We start from the raw sequence: 21,944 nt of genomic DNA on the forward strand, positions 1-21,944 counted from the left end.
TTTATTCTTGGATATGTAAGATTGAATTCCCAAGATAATGAAATTACAAAAGGCATGAAATTGCAAAACCTTCAGAAAGGAATTCTGATATTGCCTCTTTCAGTTATCCCCATTCTGTTTTAGGAAAGAGTATATAGTGGATGGTTGGCATTGATTTAAGAAGTGTGCCAAACTGTATCCCTTCTGTGGAAATGCTCATTGAATGTATTAAGGAAGAACTGTTTCTACTGGCAGGTCAGACAGTAATGAGAGGACACTGATTTAAGCTGATTGACAAAGAACCAGGGATGAAATGATTTATTAACGCAGTGATCTGGAATGCACAGGAAGATTTAACTGTGACTTTTGAAAGGGATTTGGATAAACAGTTGAATAAAAAAGATTTGCGAAGCTATGGGAAAGAACAAGGGAGTGGATATACACTTAGTTGGGTAAATTCTTTCAAAAGAGCAGGCAGAGGCACAATGGGCTGAATAGTCATTTTTGTGTGGAATGACTCTCCTAACAAAGGTATTTTATGGACCAGACCCTCCCCAGCTGAAGAAATTTAAGCCACAAAGGGATTGTATTGGTAAATATAAACTTGAAATAGAGTGTGATATCCCTCTGAGGGAACATATGAAGGAAGGTTCTGGTGTGCTGCAGCATAATTGAATGGAAAAAGGATGAATCATTGAGAGTGCATGGGAACTCACTGATCAAAGCATGCTGGAGATATTTGTGGTCAGACCAGTGGATTGGTTATGTGATTAATGGTCAGATTAATGGAAGTCGTGCAGCTCCCTCTGCACCTTATTTTCCACTAGTCCCCAGGACTGACATCAACAAGCTTTTTAAAAAACAAGTTTTTAATTGTGCTCATGTGGGACTCCTGTTTATGTGATCTATTGCACTCTAGCATTACAGACAGGAGTCTGATAGATTACACAAACTTATACTGCAAGAAATAAATGGCTGTTTAAAAAATAAATCTTTACTAAGATCCTTGCGTGAGTTGAAGTGCATTGCCCACAAATGGAGAGCACTGAGGAAGATCATTTGGCCTCAGGTAGCTGAAAGAAAACTATAACAGCCCCAGTCCCCTCAGTTAATACATCCAGCTGTTTTTAAAATTGATGCCAGGATTTTTGTCTCGACTACTCGATGCAATGTCTGCTTTATTGTAATTCTCTTCTATCAACCTTAAATTTACCTTTCACGACTTACAAACTGTTCTTGCCACTTGGTTTGCAGTTAGGTTATGCATTAGTCGTATTTATTTTGTTATGTCACTTTGTAAGATGTCAGTAACAGAAAGGAGGGTTAATAAGGTGTGTTGTGGTGACCAGCACTGGTCGCAATCTTTGGAAATGTAGTTTGACCAGAGCATTTTGCCATTTGGTTTCCTGTCTTGATTCTGCATTGCAATCCTCTGTTTCTCTTCTTGATTGCTGCTTTGGCTCACATCCTCTCTATCTTTTCAGAAGGTTTTTTTTTCCTTGCTGGGGTTATGTTTCTGCAATGGCTGTTATTCCAGCTTGGAGCTAACCCAATATAGACTGGAATAACTAGGACCGCTCCAAGCAGTTTGTCTTAGCAGCTTACAACAATCAACATTCACTGAGTATTTCGGAAGTTAGAGTCAGAGAGTGATACAGCACAGAAACAGACTCTTTGGCCTGACTCATCCATACTGACCAAAATCCAGTTTCCTAAACTGAACTTGTCCCATTTGTCTATGTTTGACCCATATCCTCCTTAATCTTTCCTATCCATGTACCTGTCCAAATGTCTTTTAAATGTTTTAATTGTGCTCGCCTCTACCACTCCTTCTGGCAGCTCATTCCATATATGCACCACACTGTATGAAAAAGTTGCCCCTCAGGTCCCTTTTAAATCTTTTCCCTCCTCACCTAACCTATGCCCACTTGTTTTGGACACCCTACCCTGGGAAAAGACCTTGGCTATTCACCTTATCTACACCCCTCTTTTTATTTTATAAATCTTTATAAAGTCACCCCTCCGCCTCTTACAGTACAATGAAAAATGTCCCACCCTATCCAACCTCTCCTTCTAACTCAAACCCACCAGTATCGGCAACATCCTTTCAAATCATTTTTGCATCCTTTCCAGTTTAATTGTATGCAGTGCTCCAAATGTGGCCTTACCTTGGTTAGTCGCAACATGATATCCCAACTCCTATATTCAGTGCTCTGACCAATGAAGGCAAGTGTGTCAAAAGCCTTCTTCACCACCATGTTTACCTGTGATGCCACTTTCATGAAACTGTGTACCTGCATCCCTTGTCTCTCTGTTCGATAATACTGTCCAAAACCCTGCCAGTAACTATGTAAGTCCAGCAGCACTTGTCTCCATCTGCCATTCCTTGGCTCATTGACCCAGTTGATCAAGATCCCGTTGTACTCCGGATGATCTTCACTATACAGTTTACTGCCAATATTGGTGTCATCTACAAACTTACAAACCATGCCTCTTATAATCTCATCCAAATTATTTATATAAATTATAACTATAGTACCCCCCCACCACCACCAATCCTTACAGCACACCACTGGTCACAGACCTCCAACCAAACAACAATCCTTAACTACCAGCCTCTATCTCCTATTGTAAAACCAATTTTGTATCCAATTGGCTAGCTCCCCCTGAATCCCATGTGAGCTAACTTACTAACCAGACCACCCTGCAAAACCTTGTCAAAGGCCTTGCTAAAGTCTGCCTTCATCTATCTTCTTGGTCAGTTCTTTTAAAAAAAAATCCATCAAGTTTGTGAGACATGATTTCCCATGCAGAAAGGCCTGCTGACTATCTCTAATCTGTTTTTGGCTTTGCAAGTGCATGTAAATCCTTCCCTCCAAATCCCCTCCAACAATGTACCCACCATTGATGTCAGGCTCACTGGTCTGTAATTCCTTGGCTTTTCCCTTGCAGCTTTTCTTAAATAATGGCACTACGTTAGCCATCCTCCAGTCTTCAGGCGCCTCACCTATGGTTGCGATGATACAAATATCTCTGCTAGGGTGCCTTTAATTTCTTCCGTAGCTTCCCCCAATGTCCAGGGATATACTTAATCAAGTCCCCAGGGATTTATATTCCTTTTTTTGCTGTTTAAGACTACCTATTTTATAATGAGAACCCTTTTCAAGACGTCACTATTTATTTCTCCAAGTTCCCTCGCTTCCATGTCTTTTTCCACAGTAAATTCATTTCATTTAGGATCTCACCCATTTCCTGTGGTTCCACACATAAATGGTCTCGTTGATCTTTAAGGGGCTTATTCTCTTCCTGGTTATTCTTTTTTGCCTTAATATAGTTGTAGAATCTTTTTGGATTCTCCTTAACCTTATCTGCCAAAGTTATCTCATGTCCCCTTTTTGTCATCCTGCTTTCCATCCTAAGAATATTCCTACACTCCGCAAGAGATTCACTTGATCCCAGCTGTCTATATCTGACAAATGCCTCCTTTTTCTTGATCAGAGCCTCGATATTTTTAGTCATCTGGTGTTCCCTACTCCTGCCAGCCTTATCCTTCACACTAACAGGAACATACTGTCCCTGAACACTCATTAACTCATGCTTCAAAATTTTCAGTTTTACCGTGGCCATCCTTGTTTTGACATCCCCTTTTTAAAGGCAAAAGCATGAATTTCTATTGAGTAAATTTGATGTTTGGATCATTACTCAATAATGGTCTAAAATAATTGATGTGAAGAAAGTGATCCATTTGAAAGAGGGCTTGCATGGCAAGTCAATACTTTAATATATTGAAAAACCCAAGCCAGGGACTGATCTCCAAATATGATTGCTTAGAAAAGAGCAAGGAAGGACAGGAGGTGAATGGAGGTACTCATTGGGCTTTCCACTTGAATGAATGGAAGTGGATGAAGCTGTTCTTGGGCTGGATAAAGAAATGATTCGAAACTGGAAATGGTTGAAGAAATAGATGAAATGCACTAACTTGTGTTCTCACAAACCTATTCTACTTTTCTCTTTAAACTGTCAAGGTTTATATTAAAGGGAGGAGATTTGTTTTAACAGATGCCTGTTATATGGAAAACTCATATAGGCTTTGTTTGCAGCAAGCGATGGTGCAACTTATCAAGGAGGCAGCTGGACAGAACGAAATCTCACCGCGAGATGAGTCTCCGACAGAGATCCTCAATCAGGTCTGTCCCTCAACATGGCGTGGTGCCTGCAAAACTGCTGTGCAGTTGTTGTTTGGTCAGGCAGGATTGGTAAGTGGCTGCAACTTTGTTTTCTTTGACAAACACAATACAAATGTGCTGGTTTACAATCCATTGACTATACGTTCTGATCTTAACCAGGCAACAATGAGAAGTGATCTTTGCAAAGTAGGGTGCAGAAGGATCTATAGAAAAGTCAGTCTAGCAACTGTGATCCATTCTCAGTACCCGGTTGGAATTACATTACTGGAAGTCTCAGAAATATGATGACTCTTGTTTCTTTAGCTCCATACAATGTATGCACTGGAAGTCATACACTTTTTAGAACTAATTAACAGACTGCATCCTTGTTATGTCATCTTCACAGCATACTTTCCTATTTATCTTGTCACCTCTAATTTATCAACTATGTCCTCGATTCCCTCATCTAAGACACTGACATTAATTGTAAAACATTGAGGGCACAACATACATCCCTGTGGGTCCCAACTCATCATAACCTGCTAATCTGAAAAAGATCTATTTATGTATACTTTGTTTTCTACCAGCCAGCCAATCTTCTATTTTTGTTAATATTTACCTCCCTTTTCCTGATTTCCTACTTCGCACAAAAATCATTGATATTGAATTTTGTCAACTGCCTTCTGGAAATCCAAGTATGTGCATCAACGGGTTCCCCTTTATCCACAACATGTGTTGCACCTTCAAAGAATCCTCCCCCCCAGGAATATATCAGAGTTCCTTTAGTGTTGCTGGGTCAGGATTCTGGAGCTCCCTCCCTAACAGCATTGTGTGTGTATCTATGCCAAATAGCCTGCAGTAGTTCAAGAAGGCAGTCACCACCACCTTCTCATAGGCACTTAAAGATGGAAAATAAATAATGAACATAAATAGCTAAATGAGGTCCATATCTTTGAATGAAAGAAAAGAACGTGCCAGGACACTGATCTTGAGTAGATGGAAATGTGGAATTCGAGGAACAGACCGATCAATTATGATCTTGTTGAATAGCAGAGCAGTCTTGAAGAGCTAGATGGTCTAATTCTTCTATTTTACAGCTCATCTGCCCTGTTATAACTACTGTGTATGTTAAGACACAGACCTTTTTAGTTCTGTCTTTTCAATATTTTTGTAATCTCTAGTTTTGTCTGGGGTTTATATATTGTCACCTGCTGCCACACTCTGGTTGTCATTTCCCTTATTGCTACCCTGCTACCTTACCATACCTTCTCTATTAAATTCGTCTCATTTTCTCAATCATCATCCCTCATCTCTACTATTTAAAGATTGTTCTACCTTTCTCGTTATGCAACCCAGCAAAACATTGATCCCAGAACAGTTCAGATGCAGAACGTTCCAATGGTATAGCTCCAACTTTGCCAGTTGTGGTGCCCATGTTCTATGAATTGAAACCCATTTCTCCCACACCAATCTTTTGAACTAGAGTTTTGCTACCTTTTGAAGTTTTGCTTTTTAGTTCAGCCCCTAGCTGGTCATACTCCTTTAATGGCACCTCTTTTTTTAGTTTTACTGATGTGGATCACGGCCACTGGATCTTCTCCCTCCCACAGCAAGTTCCTCACCAGCCCACTGCAGATATCCCAAACCCTGGTGAGCAACACAGCTTGGACTCTCGCTGTTGACTGCAGAGTATTGTGTTTACGCCCCTCGCCCAACTATATCATTCCCTTTGACATTGCTGTTCACTCCCCTGTCTTTCTGTGCTATAGTCCATTAACTCAATCACCCTGTAGCCACTGCTTTTGTCCCCCACACATTTGCAAGAACCTCAAACCTGTCAGACAATTACAAACACTCAGGTTCCACCATTTCTTTTAGGTTTTGGTCCCTTTACCTAATGCATCCATGGTCACACATAACTGTTCCTGACCATGGAGGAGATTAGAAGACTTTGCCGTATGGGTTATGACCACCACCTGGTTTAAAAATATCCAGATAACTTTCCCTCCCTGAAGTATATGTAGTTCGGCCTCCGGCTCTCAAACCCTGAGCCTAAATTCCAGTAGCAGTAGACAGTAACTACAGATGTGTTTACTCTGGATCATTTTGGCATGCAGGAGTTCTTGTTGAATTACTGTGTTTAGCCATGAAGTCTTGGAGTTGGGTATAGCACTTGGGTCTGAAGGGATCAAAGAAATTGGGGGAAAAGTGGGAGCAGGCTAATGAGTTGAACGATCAACCATGACCATATTGAATGATGGAGCATACTGAAAGAGCCAGATGGCTTGCTGCTGCTGCTATTGTCTATGTTTGTATGAGTTATGTAATGGGCAAACAATTAAGGCTCCCACTGATCATTATTAGAACATTGTTATCCAGAACTGTGTGTGTGTGTGTGTACACGCGCGCGCACGCAGAAGCGCACACCAGCTGAGAATAGGGCGGGACTTTCATCACCCTCTAATCTGAAAAATGGTTAGAAAATTAGTCACTGAGATGTCGGAGGGTGACCATCAATTCTAATTCGGGAAGAGTCAGCCTCTTCGGAGAAGAGGGAAGAGTAATGGATGAAGGAAAGTTACCTGTCCAGAGCTTGGGTAAGTCAGTAGGGCACGAGTGATTTCTCCCAAAGATGGGGATAAATATGAACTTGGTTGAATTTATTTTATGTCTATTAGGTAGTGGTGGATACAGCGCAAATCGAGAATAAAGAAGCTTATGCCCCACAGATCAGCCTGGAGGGCTCCAGGATTTTGGTTCAGGTCCCTTCAACATGGTAAGTGTAATTGTTTATAAAGGGTACACTGGAAGCAATCCCTGATTCATTCCTCTCTCAAGCAGTGAGAATTTGCAAATACACATACAGAGTAGGTGGAGGCTGGTGCAATTATAATACTTAAAATGCATCTGGATGGGTATATGAATAGTAAGTGTTTAGAGGGATATGAGCCAAGTACTGGCAAATGGGACTAGATTAGGTTAGGATATCTGGTTAGCATGGACAAGTTGGACTGAGGGGTCTGTACATCTCAATGACTCTGACTTTAGTGCCCTTGTAATATTGATTTACAACTAACTGCTGCAGGATCATTTTTTTGTGTGTGCGCACGCTTATCATATTGGGACCAAGCCACTGTCCATTTAGGGGTTCAAAGTGTCAGCATCAACAGTCTTAGGCCATATGCAGCATTGGTTAGTTACTAAGAGAACCTCCCTCCATAACACTCCAGTTTTAGGCATCAATCTCAGAACATTGACAATGAATGGATTGGTGAGATCTGTTAGACAATAAAGTGTATCCAGTGAGTAAGTCTTTGGGATATCTGATTTTTTTTCTAGATACCTTTACTATTTTCCAACTTGATATAGATTGAAGTTTACACAGATCGTGTCAATAAAAGGAAACAGCAATTTATTGATTAAATTCTGTGCATTGTAAAGTTTCTGGTTTAAATATGTTGCACTGCTCAATGTTATTTGAACTGTAATATTCAAATATTTCCTGCAATTTTCACTAATATCAAAATTGTCAAATTATTTTTTCTCCTTTCTGTTCTCTTCTGAAGGCTGGAATTTGTGCTAGCAGTGGGAGCAATGATTCCTTTTAACTATATTGGGACTGCACAGATGATTTCTTAGAATCCCTACAGTGTGGAAACAGGCCCTTCAGCTGAACAAGTCCACACTGATCCTCCAAATAGAGTCCCACACAAACCCATTATTTTACATTTACTCCTGACTAATGCACCTAAACTACACATCCCTGAACACCACAGGCAATTTAGCATGGCCAATTCACCTAACCTGCTCATCTTTGGATTGTGGGAGGAAACCGGAGCACCCGGAGGAAACCCACACAGACACAGGGAGAATGTGCAAACTCCACACAGAGAGTTGCCTGAGGCTGGAATCAGACCTGGGACCCTAGTGCTGTGAGGCAGCAGTGCTAACCACTGAGCCACCGTGCCATCCTTATTTAAATGTTTGGCCCTTTAATTTTTTTGAGTGGCTGCATATGTAGGATTAAATAATACTGCTTGTGTGGGCGTCTTGGGGTTGTGTGTCTGCACAGCTTGGAGGATACACTGGACAGGCTGGGTCCTCACAGCTAGAAAAGGCTGCTCAGTATGGCCAAATGCAGCACTCTGATTAGTTAACCCCTTATCTGTAATTTTCTCTGAATATGGATTGAGGCAATAAAGATTATTAAGACTGAACTGTAAATTTTCTTGATATTTTGTTGGTGTTTACAATTTAAGATGACTTGGCTTTTCTGTTATTTTGAGATGTAAATACTATTGTTTAACCCCTAAGGTCTGCCCAAAGTGCCTTTCTTTCCTACAAGGAATTATCATATGTTTGTATGCCAATGTTATGGAGGCTGTGTAATTTGTAGACCTGTTACATCCAGTGTTTTCAGATGCATGTGAAAGAAACCAATGTGCCTGACCTGTGTAAGTGAGGCTTTATATCGATAATGTCTCCTTCAGTTCCTTCAAATCACCCAACTATATTTGTACACATTAAATAAAATTAACTTCACTGACTCCGACACATTTGCAGGGTGGATGACAGATGTGTATACTCAAGTATGAGCAGTTGCCAGAGCCCAAAAAGACCAGTGTAACATAGACCTGTGCAGCACAATACAGCCCTTTGGTCCTCTGTTGTGCTAGCCTTTTATCCTACTCTAAGATCAGACTAACCTGCATCCCTTTCATTGTACTATCTTCCATGTACCTATCCAAGAGTCGCTTAAATGTCCCTAATGTACCTGACTCTACTACAACTGCTGGCAGTGCATTCCACAAACCCTCCACAATGATGGCGAAAACACCACTTCAAGAAGGGTAAAGGGTTGCATTGTGGTAATATCATGACTAGTAATCCAGAGCTCCAAGCTAATGTTCTAGGAACGTGGGTTTGAATCCCACCATGGCAGATGGTGCAGTTTGAATCTGCCATCCTTCGTTGGTCTGGTCTATAGGCCCAGGATGATGTAGTTGACTCTTAACTGCCTGTGGGCAAGAAATGCTGGCCTGTCCAGCAACGTCCACATCCCGTGAAAGTGTAAGAGCAAAGAATGCTCATAAACCTGACATGAAGGTGCTAAACATCAATTCTCATACCTGAGAATCACTATCAGATGACAGAGAGAAATGGCATTGGATGAGCAGAGGGATCTTGGTGTCCATGTACACAGATCTTTGAAAGTTGCCACCCAGGTAAATAGTGCGGTGAAGAAGGCATATGGCGTACTGGCTTTTATTGGTAGAGGAACTGAGTTCCGGAGTCCTGAGGTCATGTTGCAGTTATATAAGACTCTGGTGCGACCGCATCTGGAGTATTGTGTGCAGTTTTGGTCGCCATACTATAGGAAGGATGTGGAGGCACTGGAACAGGTGCAGAGGAGATTTACCAGGATTTTGCCTGGTATGGTAGGAAGATCGTATGAGAAAAGGCTGAGGCACTTGGGGCTTTTCTCATTGGAGAAAAGAAGGTTTATGGGTGACTTGATAGAGGTGTACAAGATGATTAGGGGTTTAGATAGGGTTGACCATGAGAACCTTTTTCCACATATGGAGTCAGCTATTACGAGGGGACATAGCTTTAAATTAAGGGGTGGTAGGTATAGGACAGATGTTAGGGGTAGGTTCTTTACTCAGCGAGTCATGAGTTCATGGAATACCCTGCCAGTAGCAGTGGTGGACTCTCCCTCTTTATGGGCATTTAAACGGGCATTGGATAGGCATATGGAGGATAGTGGGCTAGTGTAAGTTAGGTGGGCTTGGATCGGCGCAACATCGAGGGCCAAAGGGCCTGTACTGCGCTATATTCTTCTATGTTCTATGTTCTATCTCTGTGAGCAATTGTGCAGGCAATGAGTAACCAACTTGGTGATACCCTTGATGTTACCTTAGAGGACTTTACAGTGCCACCTTGTGTGGTATGCCTTAAATCACTTCTGATCTGTAATCACTGTTGTAATGTAGGGGTCTGCAACAATGCTGCCTCACAGCACCAGGGTTTGATTCCACCCACAGGTGACTGTCTTGCACATGCTCTCTGTGTCTGTGTGGGTTTCCTCTGGGTGTTCCAGTTCCTTCCCACTGTCCAAAGATGTGCAGGTTTGATGGATGCTAAATTACCCATAGTATCAGGGATATGCAGACTACGTGCATTAACCATGGGAGATGCAGGGTTACAAGGATAGGATAGGGAGGTGGGTCTTGGTGGGATGCTTTTCAGAGGATGAATTCTGTGGATTGAAAGGCCTGCTTCCACACTGTAGGGATTCTATGATTCTATCTGAAAGAAAGTATCTCTGACAGTGCGATGCTCCCTCTGTATCACACTGGGAATGTTGGTCTAAATTATGAAGATGAGGCTCTGGATTGGGGCTTGTATTTGTGACTTTCTGACTCAAGATGGGATGCTACACAAATTGCTCATTTGTGACAGCTGCCAGCATTTGGAAGGTGTGATGTGCAGAGAAACCAAAGAAGTAAAAAAGTGAGGTGAAAATATCATTGTGTTTTCTCTAATTCTGTCCTTTTCTTTTAATGCCGTGGCCCCCAGGTGTTTGAAGGAGGATCCTGCCACCATGTCTCTCTTACAGAGATGCCTGGACCCTGAGAAAACCCTCGGGCTGGTGGATGTGTTGTACACAGCAGTTTTCGACTTGGGCAGATGGAAAGAGAGAAGGTACCGTAATAAACACGCTCAGCATCTAGAACTTGACAATCTTAGGAAGAGAGAAAGCTTCTTAACCCCAGCCAGTACGTTCCTTTACATAGCTCAGCCTCAACACCTTCTTATATTCTTTCAATCCCTTTCTGTATATAGAACCAGCAATATGGCAATTCAGCCGAGCCAGTCTTTGTCAGAAATTGTCCACCACAAGATCTAAAATCTTGATGTTATGACTTTTTATCCCCCCAAAACTGTACTCTGTTTTCTTGAATCATTCAGCCTACTGCTTCAAATAGATCTGTTCATGCAGTCAGTAGCCTTACAACTTTGTGATCCTTTTCCTTTTAAAAAGGATTTCTCCTCTCTCCTAAAGCTTGCACACTTTATCTTGTCCCTCTTCTTCTGAACCTAGTCAATCACCGAAAACCGAAACATAGCTGATGGGTTGATCAAATTCATTCTTTCTGTTCACTACTGTCTCTCTCTATCAAAACCAATTCTGTAATTTTGTTGTGGTTGAAGAGTAAAACAAACCCACTGATCTCCTTTCTCCCGTTGTACTGTTCTTACTGATTCACTGACCCATGGAGAAATAACCCTTTCTATCAATTTATGTTCGGGCTCTCTCCTAATTTTGAACATTTACTGCATCTCCTCTCCTTACATCAGTGAATATAGAACAAGTTATATCTGGGCTTCTTTCTCCTTTGAATCCATGGAATAAGATGTGGGAGTGTTGGTGGTAAGTTGCTGTTTGTGTTTACTGTTGCAGGGAGCAGGTTTTGCCGAGTATCCAGATTCAGCTACGACGAGAGTGCACTGACTTTGGGACTCATGTGGATCTTCCCACGGCGAATGGGGCTATTGTCAAGTCCTCTGGTGGACTGCAAAAGACTTTTGCGAAACTTACCTCTCGTTTCACGAAGCGAAATTCCTGCAGCAGCAGTACAAGTAACAGTAGCAGTAGTGGCGGGAGCTTTTCGATCCCAAGTACACCTTCTAAGAGTAACTTTTCCATTAACAGCTCTGAGGAGGAGCGGAAAACCAAGCTGCCCAACCACTCTGATTTGAGACTGCAAAGCATTTTGAACATTGGAAGTTTCCCAAAGACGGTTGACTCGCAGGAAGCTTCACGAAGCGCGTCCAACCCAATAGTCAATGGTTTCTCTGTGGACAAGAGAGAGATATTCTTCAAAGGGGATGATGTGAAGGATGATCAAGGCATAAAGTTGCCAAGTGACCAGGAAATGCAGGATGTTATTGACTTTCTGTCTGGGTTCAACATGGGCAAATCCCAAAAAGCTTCACCTCTCATTAACAGAAGGAACTCAGTTACAGCACCAGAGCGAAAGTCAGCTACCCTGCAGCAACCGCAGACTGTACCCCACGCTCCATTGCCGAATTCTCATCAGGTCGCTCAGCGCCAACATCAGCACCAGCAACAGCAGCAGCAGCAGCAATTGCAATATTACCAGCACCTCCTCCAGCCAATTGGGCAGCAACCACCGCCAGCAAGACCCCAGACCCCTCGGGCTCCTGGGAAATGGCCTAATAGTTCGTCTCAGCAGTCATCACAGAGCCCAGTTTCGGGACTGTCTCCAATTGGGTCTGTGAGCCAGTGGAGCAATATTGCTGTGCATTCCGACTTGAGTTCAGACTTGTACAGCCTAGGTCTTGTTGGCAATTACATGGATAACATCATGGATAATGTCATGTCGGATATGTTGGGGCCGAAAGTGGCAAACACCAGGAATAATACATGGCCGAACCGGGTCCAGAGTGATGGTGTATTTGGAATGCTGGGAGACATTCTGCCTTTTGATCCTGCAGGTAAACATTTTCAAGTGGTTTTCCCTTTGTTTTAAAAGGCCTCAGCCACTCTCAGCCGTAAGGCTCATTGCGCTGAAGATCCCAGATTTATTCTGCGCTCTTGTTGAGTTAACAATGAACTCTAGCAGCAGAACTTGGTGTCTGTGTGTACAACATTGAAGAGTTTATCCTCGATCTTATATAAAGCAGCATAGTTTCAGAGTCAGACTAGAAAAGAGAGAATTATGTCAGAGTTGTTGGGTTTACAACTAGAGGGATTTTCCCTTTTAGTGTTCCTAAAAAGATCGGGTAACTTGTTGAACCTGGTTAAGTGTAAATTTCTGGCTGATTAGATCTGTGATCAACATGGATTTGCCCTAAGGTAGCTGCTAGTGAAAAAGTCAGAACCTTTTTACGCAGCTATTATGGACCTTCCAAAAGCTGTTAACCAGGTCAGTGGAAGGACTTTTGTTCCTAATTGCCATTCTAATTGCTTCCCCATTCTTCCCCATCTAATTTGATCATTTTATAATGTTACAATCCAGACTGAGTGACTAAGAGTTACTACCTGAAATCCATCCACCTGTGTGTTCATATGATCTCCCACTAGGTAATGGAGCACTTCAGAGTGACAGCTCATGGTGTTTCCAAACACCCAGTAGGACTGAATGTAGATGGTCAACCATGCAGCTCTGGGAAAGATGGGTATGGAGTTGGCAGCAATAAAGATTTGGGAGAGGGGTGGCAGCTGGCGTTTGAGCATAAGTTTGAGGTGGTAGAGGGACCAAGGACAAACTTTCCCTCAGATAATGAGGATAATGATATGTTGATGACAGATATTTTGAGAGGAAATGGTCAATGCTGGGACAAGAGAGAAAAGTTAACACAGGGCCAGAATGAAGTCAGTAGTTCAGTGGGAACATGATTGAAGGAGCAGGTCTTAGCTCAGGGAGAACATGAGGGGAGATGGGAGAGAAATTAGTTTTCCTTTCACCCTGACTGTGTATGAGCAGACCGATTGTGAGAATTGAACCTGGTTCTTCATTGCTTTGTGCAACCCTCTTTCCCATTGCCTTTGTGATCTTCAGAAAATCTGTGATATGTCTGGACAGTGTCTTAGGAATAGGCTTATCTATGAACTGTCATGAACCCCTCCTGGTCCAGTGGTAGGGATACTACCACTGCACTACAAGAACCCTTGTGATGATCTTCCTTTTAATTTAACCTATTCAACCTGTTCAGACATGTTATTTCACACACCTCTGGAGCAGGTGGGACTTGAACCTGGCCCTCCCAGTCCAGGGATGGGGACACTACCACTGTGCTACAAGAGTTTGTTACAATCTGTTTATCCTGTCCTGTGGTTATGTACAATTGACTGAAGTTAATTTATTGTTAATGTGGTGGTTGTGTTGCTGGATTTTCTGAATAGAATTGTCTCAAACAGCTAGTCATGTCACTAACTTGATGCCATGACACTCCCCTCCCTCTCTCTCTCTAGTTGGTTCAGACCCAGAGTTTGCCCGGTACGTGGCTGGCGTTAGTCAGGCAATGCAGCAGAAGCGACAGGTGCAGCATGTCCGCCGGCACAGCACTGCCAGGACTAACTGGCCTATTACTGATGAACCTCACCGGCCGTGGCAGCCATCAGAGTGCTTCACTGAGGGGTGAGTGATGTATGGATGTCTCGAAGGTACAGCAGGAATCAGTCTTACTCTGCGTGTGTGTGTGTGTGTGTTTATGGGAGTGGGATGGAGAACTGGTTGTGTGTATATTGATAATGAGGAAGGAATTTTTGTATATCATCGGACGGTGCGTATGAAGATGTGTCATGTGGACCTCCCATGGAGGGAGAGTGGTTGTGAGAATGGGGTGGAGGAGTTGTTGAACCATGGACAGTTCTAACATTGTCAATTGCAGTGTCTAACATTTTGTTCACTTATTATATCTAGAAACCCTTGATGCCTCTCTGACCACTTCATGTACCCATGCCTTTTCGACATCCTTTTCTGGGTAGGGTGACAACCTTGGCCGCTGACTGTCCCTGTAATTGCAGTGGTTGTTCAGCCAGCTCCAGCACAACATGGGGGCGAGAGACCTCCAAACAAGAGGGCAGCCTTTCACGAAGATGCGGATGGTCCTACTGCACCCAGTCACTCTCTAACTTAACCTATCCCTGAGCAGAATGGTGTCAGGTCATCTTGAAGAGCACACTGGGGTCCCAGATGTTTGATGCATGTTCAGATGACGCTTGCCCTTGTACATTTTGGGGAGGACTCTTTCACCTGGTGTCAGCAGTAGGGGTACAGTTGATTCCAGGATTAGAGGGAGGAAAATTGATCTGGATTCTTAATCTCTATCTAATGACCCCTGATGGGATGAGTGCTAGGTATGAATAAGATCATGCTCTGATGTGGACTCTCTTTAAAAATCTAGTTGAAAAGCTGCCCAGCCTTTAGTTTGAAGAGTGCAGAATGTGTTCCATGGAACTGCACTTCAGGAGTGGGAAGAGCAAAACTGTTCCCTCCTTCCAAAAGGCAGGATTGGAATTTCTAGCATGCATTGTAATGTGACATCATCAGGGTTTTCCAGTCAATAATTTTCTCTTCTACTTCCTTGACTGCTATGGTATTTGTTAAATACAAGACTTGGATCTGTGGAGCTGATTGTGTGTGTGTGTGTATCTCTCTCTCTACCCCTCCTCACTCCCGCCCCGGTACTCTGCAGAGATATGGTGAGTTGGTCAGGGACCCAGGGAGATTCTGCCAGTTCCAGTGATGAGGCTTCTTCTGCTAATGGAGACAGTTTGTTCTCCATGTTCTCAGGGCCTGACCTTGTTGCTGCTGTCAAACCACGAAGGTAAGAAGTAAATTTAGTGTTCTTAAGAAAGGTCATCACCCTGAAAATGTAATTCTGTTTCTCCACGCTGATGCGGACTTGACTTCAGCTTCTGTGTTGTTTTGATTTTGTAGAACAATATTCAATGACCAACTTGATTTAAAACAAGGAAACATTTTGAGCAGAGGACTCTCCACAATCTTGTGAGGTGTTCACTGTTGCCAATGTGGTCCACTTTTAATTAAAACATGGGTTCAAAGAAATGGCTTGAGATGTCAATGCTTCTTTCTATTAATTCCCAGACATAGTGAACTTCTGAGATGTTCAGTTTGGGTACTGATTTATGATCTAACTATGATTATTGTTTGTGTTCTGAGGTTCATTTCCAAAGTGTGTGACTCCATATATGATCACATCACATTTCATCACCCCCTTACACTGACAAAGTTAAAAATTACAGCAACAGGTTATATTCCAACAGATTTATTTGGAAGTACAAGTTTTCAGAGCACCTATCCTTTGTCAGGTAGCTAGTGGGGCAAGATCATAGGACACAGAATTTATAATAAAAGATCAAAGTGTCATACAACTGATGTGATGCAATAAACAAATCTAGATTGCTGTTAATTCCTAAACACTGGGAATGGGAATGCAGATTTTAATTGATTATTATGTAAATCCCAGAACTTCTTTCAGATCGCAGTCCCAAGATGTCTTAAGGTTTTATAATTTTAAAAAAGTGACATCTCAGCTCAGAAAATATATTAAAGGTTAGAGTCTGTCTGTATCCCAAACTTGAGTCAGACTGGTTCTGTTACCAAAGTAGGAATTTATAAAATGTCACGTGCACTCAGTACTGACAGATTGTCTGCTTTTTGAACAAAATAAAATGTATCTGCAAGTGTAAATTCACCGCATAGATGTTTGTGTGTGTGTGTACGCGTGCAGGTGTGACGGAGTGTGTGTTTGAGACAGCTTGTGTATAAGAGAGGGTCTGTGTGAGTGTGCAATAATGATCATGTGTGTGTGGAGTGGGGTCACCTGGAGTGTGATATGAACCCAAGATCCTGGTTGAGGCTGTCCTGATGGGTACCGAATGGGTCACATTGCTGGTGACCTCACTAAACTTCTCTCTCGCTCTCGCGCTCTCTCTCGCATTCTCTCTCTCTCGCACGCTCCCTCCCCCTCTTGTGCTCTCCCGCTCTCTCAATCTTGCGCTCCCTAGCTCTCTCAATCTTGCACTCTTTGACTCCCTTGCACTCTCTCTCCCCCTCTCACACACTCTCTCTCTCTCTTGCATTCTCTCTCTCTCTCATACACACACACACACACACACACACGTGTGTCTCTGGGATGAATTTGCACTTGCAGATACATTCTATTTTGTTCAGAAAGTACACCGTCTGGAGGCAGTCAGTCCATGTGACACTTTATAAATTCCTCCTTTGGGAATAGAACCAGTCTGACTTCAGGTTAGGGTACAGCCAGAGTCTAACCTCACACCTTTAATGCATTATCTGAACTGAGATGTCACTTTTTTTTCCCCATAAAACTTTAAGTTATCTCAAGGCTGTGACTTGAAAGAAGTTCTGGGATTTACATATTAATGAATTGAAACCTGCACTCCCTTTCTAAGTGCTTAAAGACTTAACAGCAATCTAGGTTTGTTCATTACATCACATTAGTTGAATGACACTTTGATCTTTTACTAAAGATTCTGTGTCCTATTATCATGTCTCACTAGCTACCCAATGGAGCAGCGCTCTGAAAGCTTGTACTTCCAAATAAACCTATTGGACTATAACCTGTGTGTTGTTATTGTTGTAATTTTTAACTTTATCCACCCCAGTCTAACACTTGCACCTCCACATCATGATTACCTTGGCAATTCACAGCTCCACTGCACTTCAATAACCTTTTGTTTTCCTTTTGTCCTTTATCAACACCAGCCCGTTGTTGTTAACAGTACCACCCTGATTATTGGCAGTGATCATGAGTGAGTTAGATTTGTCTTAGATTAGATTCCCTACAGTGTGGAAACAGACTGTTTGGCCCAACAAGTCCACACTGATCCTCCAAAGAGTAACCCACCTAGACCCATTTCCCTCTCACTAACGGGTCAAGCACTATGGACATTTGAACTCATTTTGCAGGCTACTTTCAGCCAAGGGCTGAACCATTCAGGTGCAGACTTTCAGATGAGACATTAAACTCAGGACATGTTCAGCCTTTCAAGTGGATCATGTAGTTTGTAGAATCTCGCTGCTCACTGGTTAACTGCCATTCTTCCGAAAAAAATGTATGTCCCCAATATAGCACGCCGTTCGAGACAGTAGCATTCAAAATGGGCCCCAGATGACTTTGGCTTTCCTGTACTCCTTGACATTACCCTTACTGAGTATCCCCCCTACCGCTACCCCCCCCCCCCCCCCCAATCAATGTCCTTGATGTTACCATTGACCAGGATTGAAGTGGTCTAACTACTTAAGTGCTGTTTCTACAAGAGCTGATTAGTGTCGAGGTGTCCTGCAGTGAGTAGCTTACCTCCTGATCCCAAAAACCTGCCACCATCTACGAAGCACAGTCAGGAGTGTGATGGAATACTCCCCACTTGCCTGGATGGGTGAAGCTCCAAAACCATTCAAGAAGCTTGACACCATCCAGGACAAAACAGCTCATTTGATTATCATTGCATCCACAGATATCCACTCTCTCCATCACTAATGCTCAGTGACAGCAGCATGTACTACAAGAAGCTCTGGGGGAATTCAGTAAAGCTCCTTATAGAGCACCGCCAAATTTCACAGCCTCTGTATCTAGAAGGATAGGGGCAACAGATACATGGGAACACCGCCACCTGCAAGTTCCCCTCCATGTTGCTCATCATCCTAACTTGGAAATATATTGTTATTCCTTCACTGTCACTGGATCAACATCCTGGAATTCCCTCCCTAACAACATTGTCTACCTATCTATAGCAGTGGTTTAATAAGGCAGCTCATCACCACCTTCTCTAGGGGCAACTGGGGACGGGCAAAAATGCAGCCTCACTAACGACAGACACAGCCCATGAGTGAATAAATAAAAAGAATGTAGCACTCAATGCTGTAATTCTGCATGTGTGTGTGCACTGTTCCACCAATAGTAACATTGGCCTTCAATATGGCCTTTCCAAAATGACTAGGATACTGTCACCATGACATACTTTGTAAGGTCCTAAAGATGAAAGAGATGCTTTTGAATTGTTCTCTCTTGCTCTAGCTCTCTCTATATATAATAACAAGAAGAATCTATTATGTGTTTATCTGTCCAACAAATCACCTTCACTATTCTGTTCTGCAGAAAACACAGCAGTGGTGACCAAGAGACTTCTACTCTGCCATCTCCTCCAGTCTTACACACACCAGATGATTTTAGCCAGGTATGGACTTAAACCCTACTTCTCCTCCTTTTGAAATCTTAAGTTTTGCAAAGATGTAAAAATATACCAAATTTCCCCCCTTCCCCTGTGAGGGACAGAGATAGCTGGGCAGGCATCCTGCTGTCTGTAAACACTGCTCAGTTAAACCCACTAAGTGTAGCTTACAAATGTGGCTTCATTGGGCTATGCTATGCATTTTTAGCATACTGTTTCACTTGTCCCAGAAATGCAGAATCACTGCAAGTAACAATTTATAAGAATGTAGGAAATAGGAGCAGGAATAGACATTTGATCCTGCTCCACCATTCAAAGCAATCAAGTCCGATCTGCTTCAACTCCACTTTACAGCTTGATTTCCTGCAAGACCAAAGAACTGTCTATGCCATCTTAAATATAATGTAGCATACAGTCATTGTGACGTGTTCCCTGGGGTTCTGCTAATTCAATAAAAATAGCCAAATGTCCAATTTCCAGTAAAGGCGTTTGGGATAGCGCTACAATCCTCGCTGCAGCATTTGGATGCCCTCTGGGGTAGGGATTTCTAAAGGTTTACAGCCCTTCGCCTGGAGGAATTACTCCAAATCTCAATCCTAAATGGTTGACTCTATGTCCTAGATTCCTTAGCTAGGGAAGGCAACCTCACACTGTCTACCTGTGAATCCTTTTCTATATCCTGTACATTCTAACGTGATTGCCCTTGAGATTAATGATTCTAAACTCTGGGAATTATTGACTCAGTTTGCTTAAACTCTCATCATTGGATCACTCTCAGATCCCTGGAACCACATAGAGACCAAAACTGCACACAGAACTCTAAGTGTGGTCTCACGGAAATGTAATGGAATTATAACAAAACTTTTCCATTCCTACATTCTAATCCCCTTGCAATAACTGCATGTTAACACTTCAAATCTTTTTAAAACTACAGTAGTCCCTCCCGTACCCGTGGGGGGATATGTTCCAAGACCTACCAGGAAAGCCCAAAACTGCAGTTAGGAGCAAACCCATTCATTTCAATGGGAAACGTACCTTTCCGGCAGCCTCCTGGCCCCTGGTTTCTGGAGCGTTCTCTGTAATATGTTCAGGCCGCAGTAAACAACTGGTAACTGAAACTGCAGAAAACTATTCCACGGATACGCGGGGGGGTGGGGGGATGTCGCCCTGTATTCTGTTCTTCTATTGTTACAACCAAAGTGAATAGCCTCCCACCTTCTGAAACGATGTGCCATCTGCCCCTTTGTTGCCACACAATAACTGTCAGTATCTCTTTGCAACCGAGTACTTCACGCACCTTACATTCCCAGCTAACTTGATATTATCAGCAAATTTAGATAATGACTGTGTCTTTCCATCTAAGTCATTAATGTAAGCTGTTTATAGTTGAGGCCCTAGCACTGAGTGGGGTTTCTGGTGGGTTTGTAGCTGTTCTCCCTTATGAGCAATTGAATTAGGCGGAGGCCATTCGGCCCCGTGAGCCTACACCATCAACACGATTCTGGTTGATGTGATTATTTCACATTCCTAACCACTGTGTTAACTTTTCACCTACTGGCTTTTCAAGAATCTGTCTACCTCTGTTTTCACTGTCTTTTCAGGAAGACTGTCCCAAAGACGATTTATTGATGTATTATCATTGGGTATTATTGATGACAGTCCAGCACTATTGCTCATCACTTTTCCTTTTGTCGGAATTGTTTTATTTAATTAAGTTTTATTGAATTTTCTGTAAAGTGTCTCTTGTCCAGTTTGGTTTTGAATCCAGAGTTCTGCTGTGGCATGTCTCACTATTACATTAATTTGTGATAGTTTCTTACACAGGACAACAAAACCAAGACCTGGCCCCCGAAGGCTCCCTGGCAACACTCGACATCCCTCACCAACACGATGCCCAATCCTGGTACTTCCTTGTATCAGATTGTGAACCCAGTCAGCCAATGGAATGACTCCATGCAAATTCTCCAGTCTCCCGTGTGGTCAACAACCAATGACAACTCTGCTTCCACAGCAATTTCCTCCAGTTTCTCCTTCACACAGCAGCAGCAGCAACAGTCTCAGCAGCAGCAAGTTTCCCAGCACAAAACCATGAACAAGGGCTTCAAATCCTACCCCATCAAGCAGGAACGCAGACAGTCCTATCTTCACCAATACTGAGTGTTTTGACATGGTTTAACAAGGGTTCTGTATTCTAGTGAATAGTCATGTGGCTTTTAAGTGCTGTGAGTGAGGTAGCCCTGCCACATAACTGTCTTGATTGGTCCTTGTTGGTTTGTTCTGCACTTTCTAACTGCTGGTCGGAGGTAAACCAGATGGAGACAGATTGTCATCTTTGCCTCTGTTCAGATCACCCTGTAGTGTGTTGCCAATGGGGGACGCTGTCCATTTATGATGGTATGGAGTCAGGACTCTGTATGTTTGTGTGTGTGTGTGTGTGTGTGTGTGTGTGTGTGTGTGTGACTTCTCCTGCTCTCTTGCTACCTCCATTCAGTGTTTGGAGATGCATGGTAGTGCCTTTTGTACTCCAAGGCAGCTCACTGACCATCAGGCTGTTGTTTACACCTGAACCTGGCCCTCGAGCTTGATCACTGGGGAGGCTGGCACATTAGGTGGTGGTGAGGGTGGGGGAGGGGGGTGGGGTTGATCACTGAGCTAACAGTAAAATATTAGCTGCCTGACATCAAAATGTAGCGGGAGAGCGTTTAAACACATGAAAGTTGCCAATGTTGCACATTTGCTGAACATTACAAAGTAACATGTAGCTCATGCCTGAAAACCTGGTGTTTCTGGCATCATCTGATCCCAGCTGCTGTGGGTACAGTCTAGACTGCAGAGCCTGTAAAACCAATAGGTATGATACTGAGGTGAAGGAAAATAAAAAGCATACGGTCATTGTGATGTGTTCCCTGGGGTTCTGCTAATTCAATAAAAATAGCCAAATGTCCAATTTCCAATAAAGACGTTTGGGATAGTGCTACAATCCCTCGCTGCAGCATTTGGGCTGCTCATTAGGATACATTTCCTTTTAAAGAATAACGTAATCT

The 21,944-nt window shown here is 42.8% G+C and overlaps 1 protein-coding gene across 5 annotated transcripts in view; it reads left to right on the forward strand.

Annotated features, from left to right (window-relative positions):
• The window catches only part of garre1 (granule associated Rac and RHOG effector 1), a 209,059-nt gene extending 187,537 nt beyond the window's left edge, over window positions 1-21,522 (forward strand). For 4 of the 5 annotated variants that reach the window (XM_072595804.1, XM_072595808.1, XM_072595807.1 and 1 more), the window contains exons 7-14: window positions 4,080-4,235; window positions 6,824-6,921; window positions 10,725-10,850; window positions 11,611-12,668; window positions 14,149-14,314; window positions 15,375-15,506; window positions 18,828-18,906; window positions 20,713-21,522. In XM_072595804.1, the coding sequence (XP_072451905.1) occupies window positions 4,080-4,235; window positions 6,824-6,921; window positions 10,725-10,850; window positions 11,611-12,668; window positions 14,149-14,314; window positions 15,375-15,506; window positions 18,828-18,906; window positions 20,713-21,057 (2,160 nt within the window). In that variant the 3' untranslated portion in view covers window positions 21,058-21,522. The remainder of the gene's footprint in view (window positions 1-4,079; window positions 4,236-6,823; window positions 6,922-10,724; window positions 10,851-11,610; window positions 12,669-14,148; window positions 14,315-15,374; window positions 15,507-18,827; window positions 18,907-20,712) is intronic. The other variant, XM_072595809.1, reaches the window with a different exon arrangement.
• The last annotated feature ends 422 nt before the right edge of the window (window positions 21,523-21,944 follow it).

The sequence above is a fragment of the Chiloscyllium punctatum genome, chromosome 26, assembly GCF_047496795.1.
Source record: "Chiloscyllium punctatum isolate Juve2018m chromosome 26, sChiPun1.3, whole genome shotgun sequence".
In the NCBI taxonomy this organism is placed as follows: domain Eukaryota; kingdom Metazoa; phylum Chordata; class Chondrichthyes; order Orectolobiformes; family Hemiscylliidae; genus Chiloscyllium; species Chiloscyllium punctatum.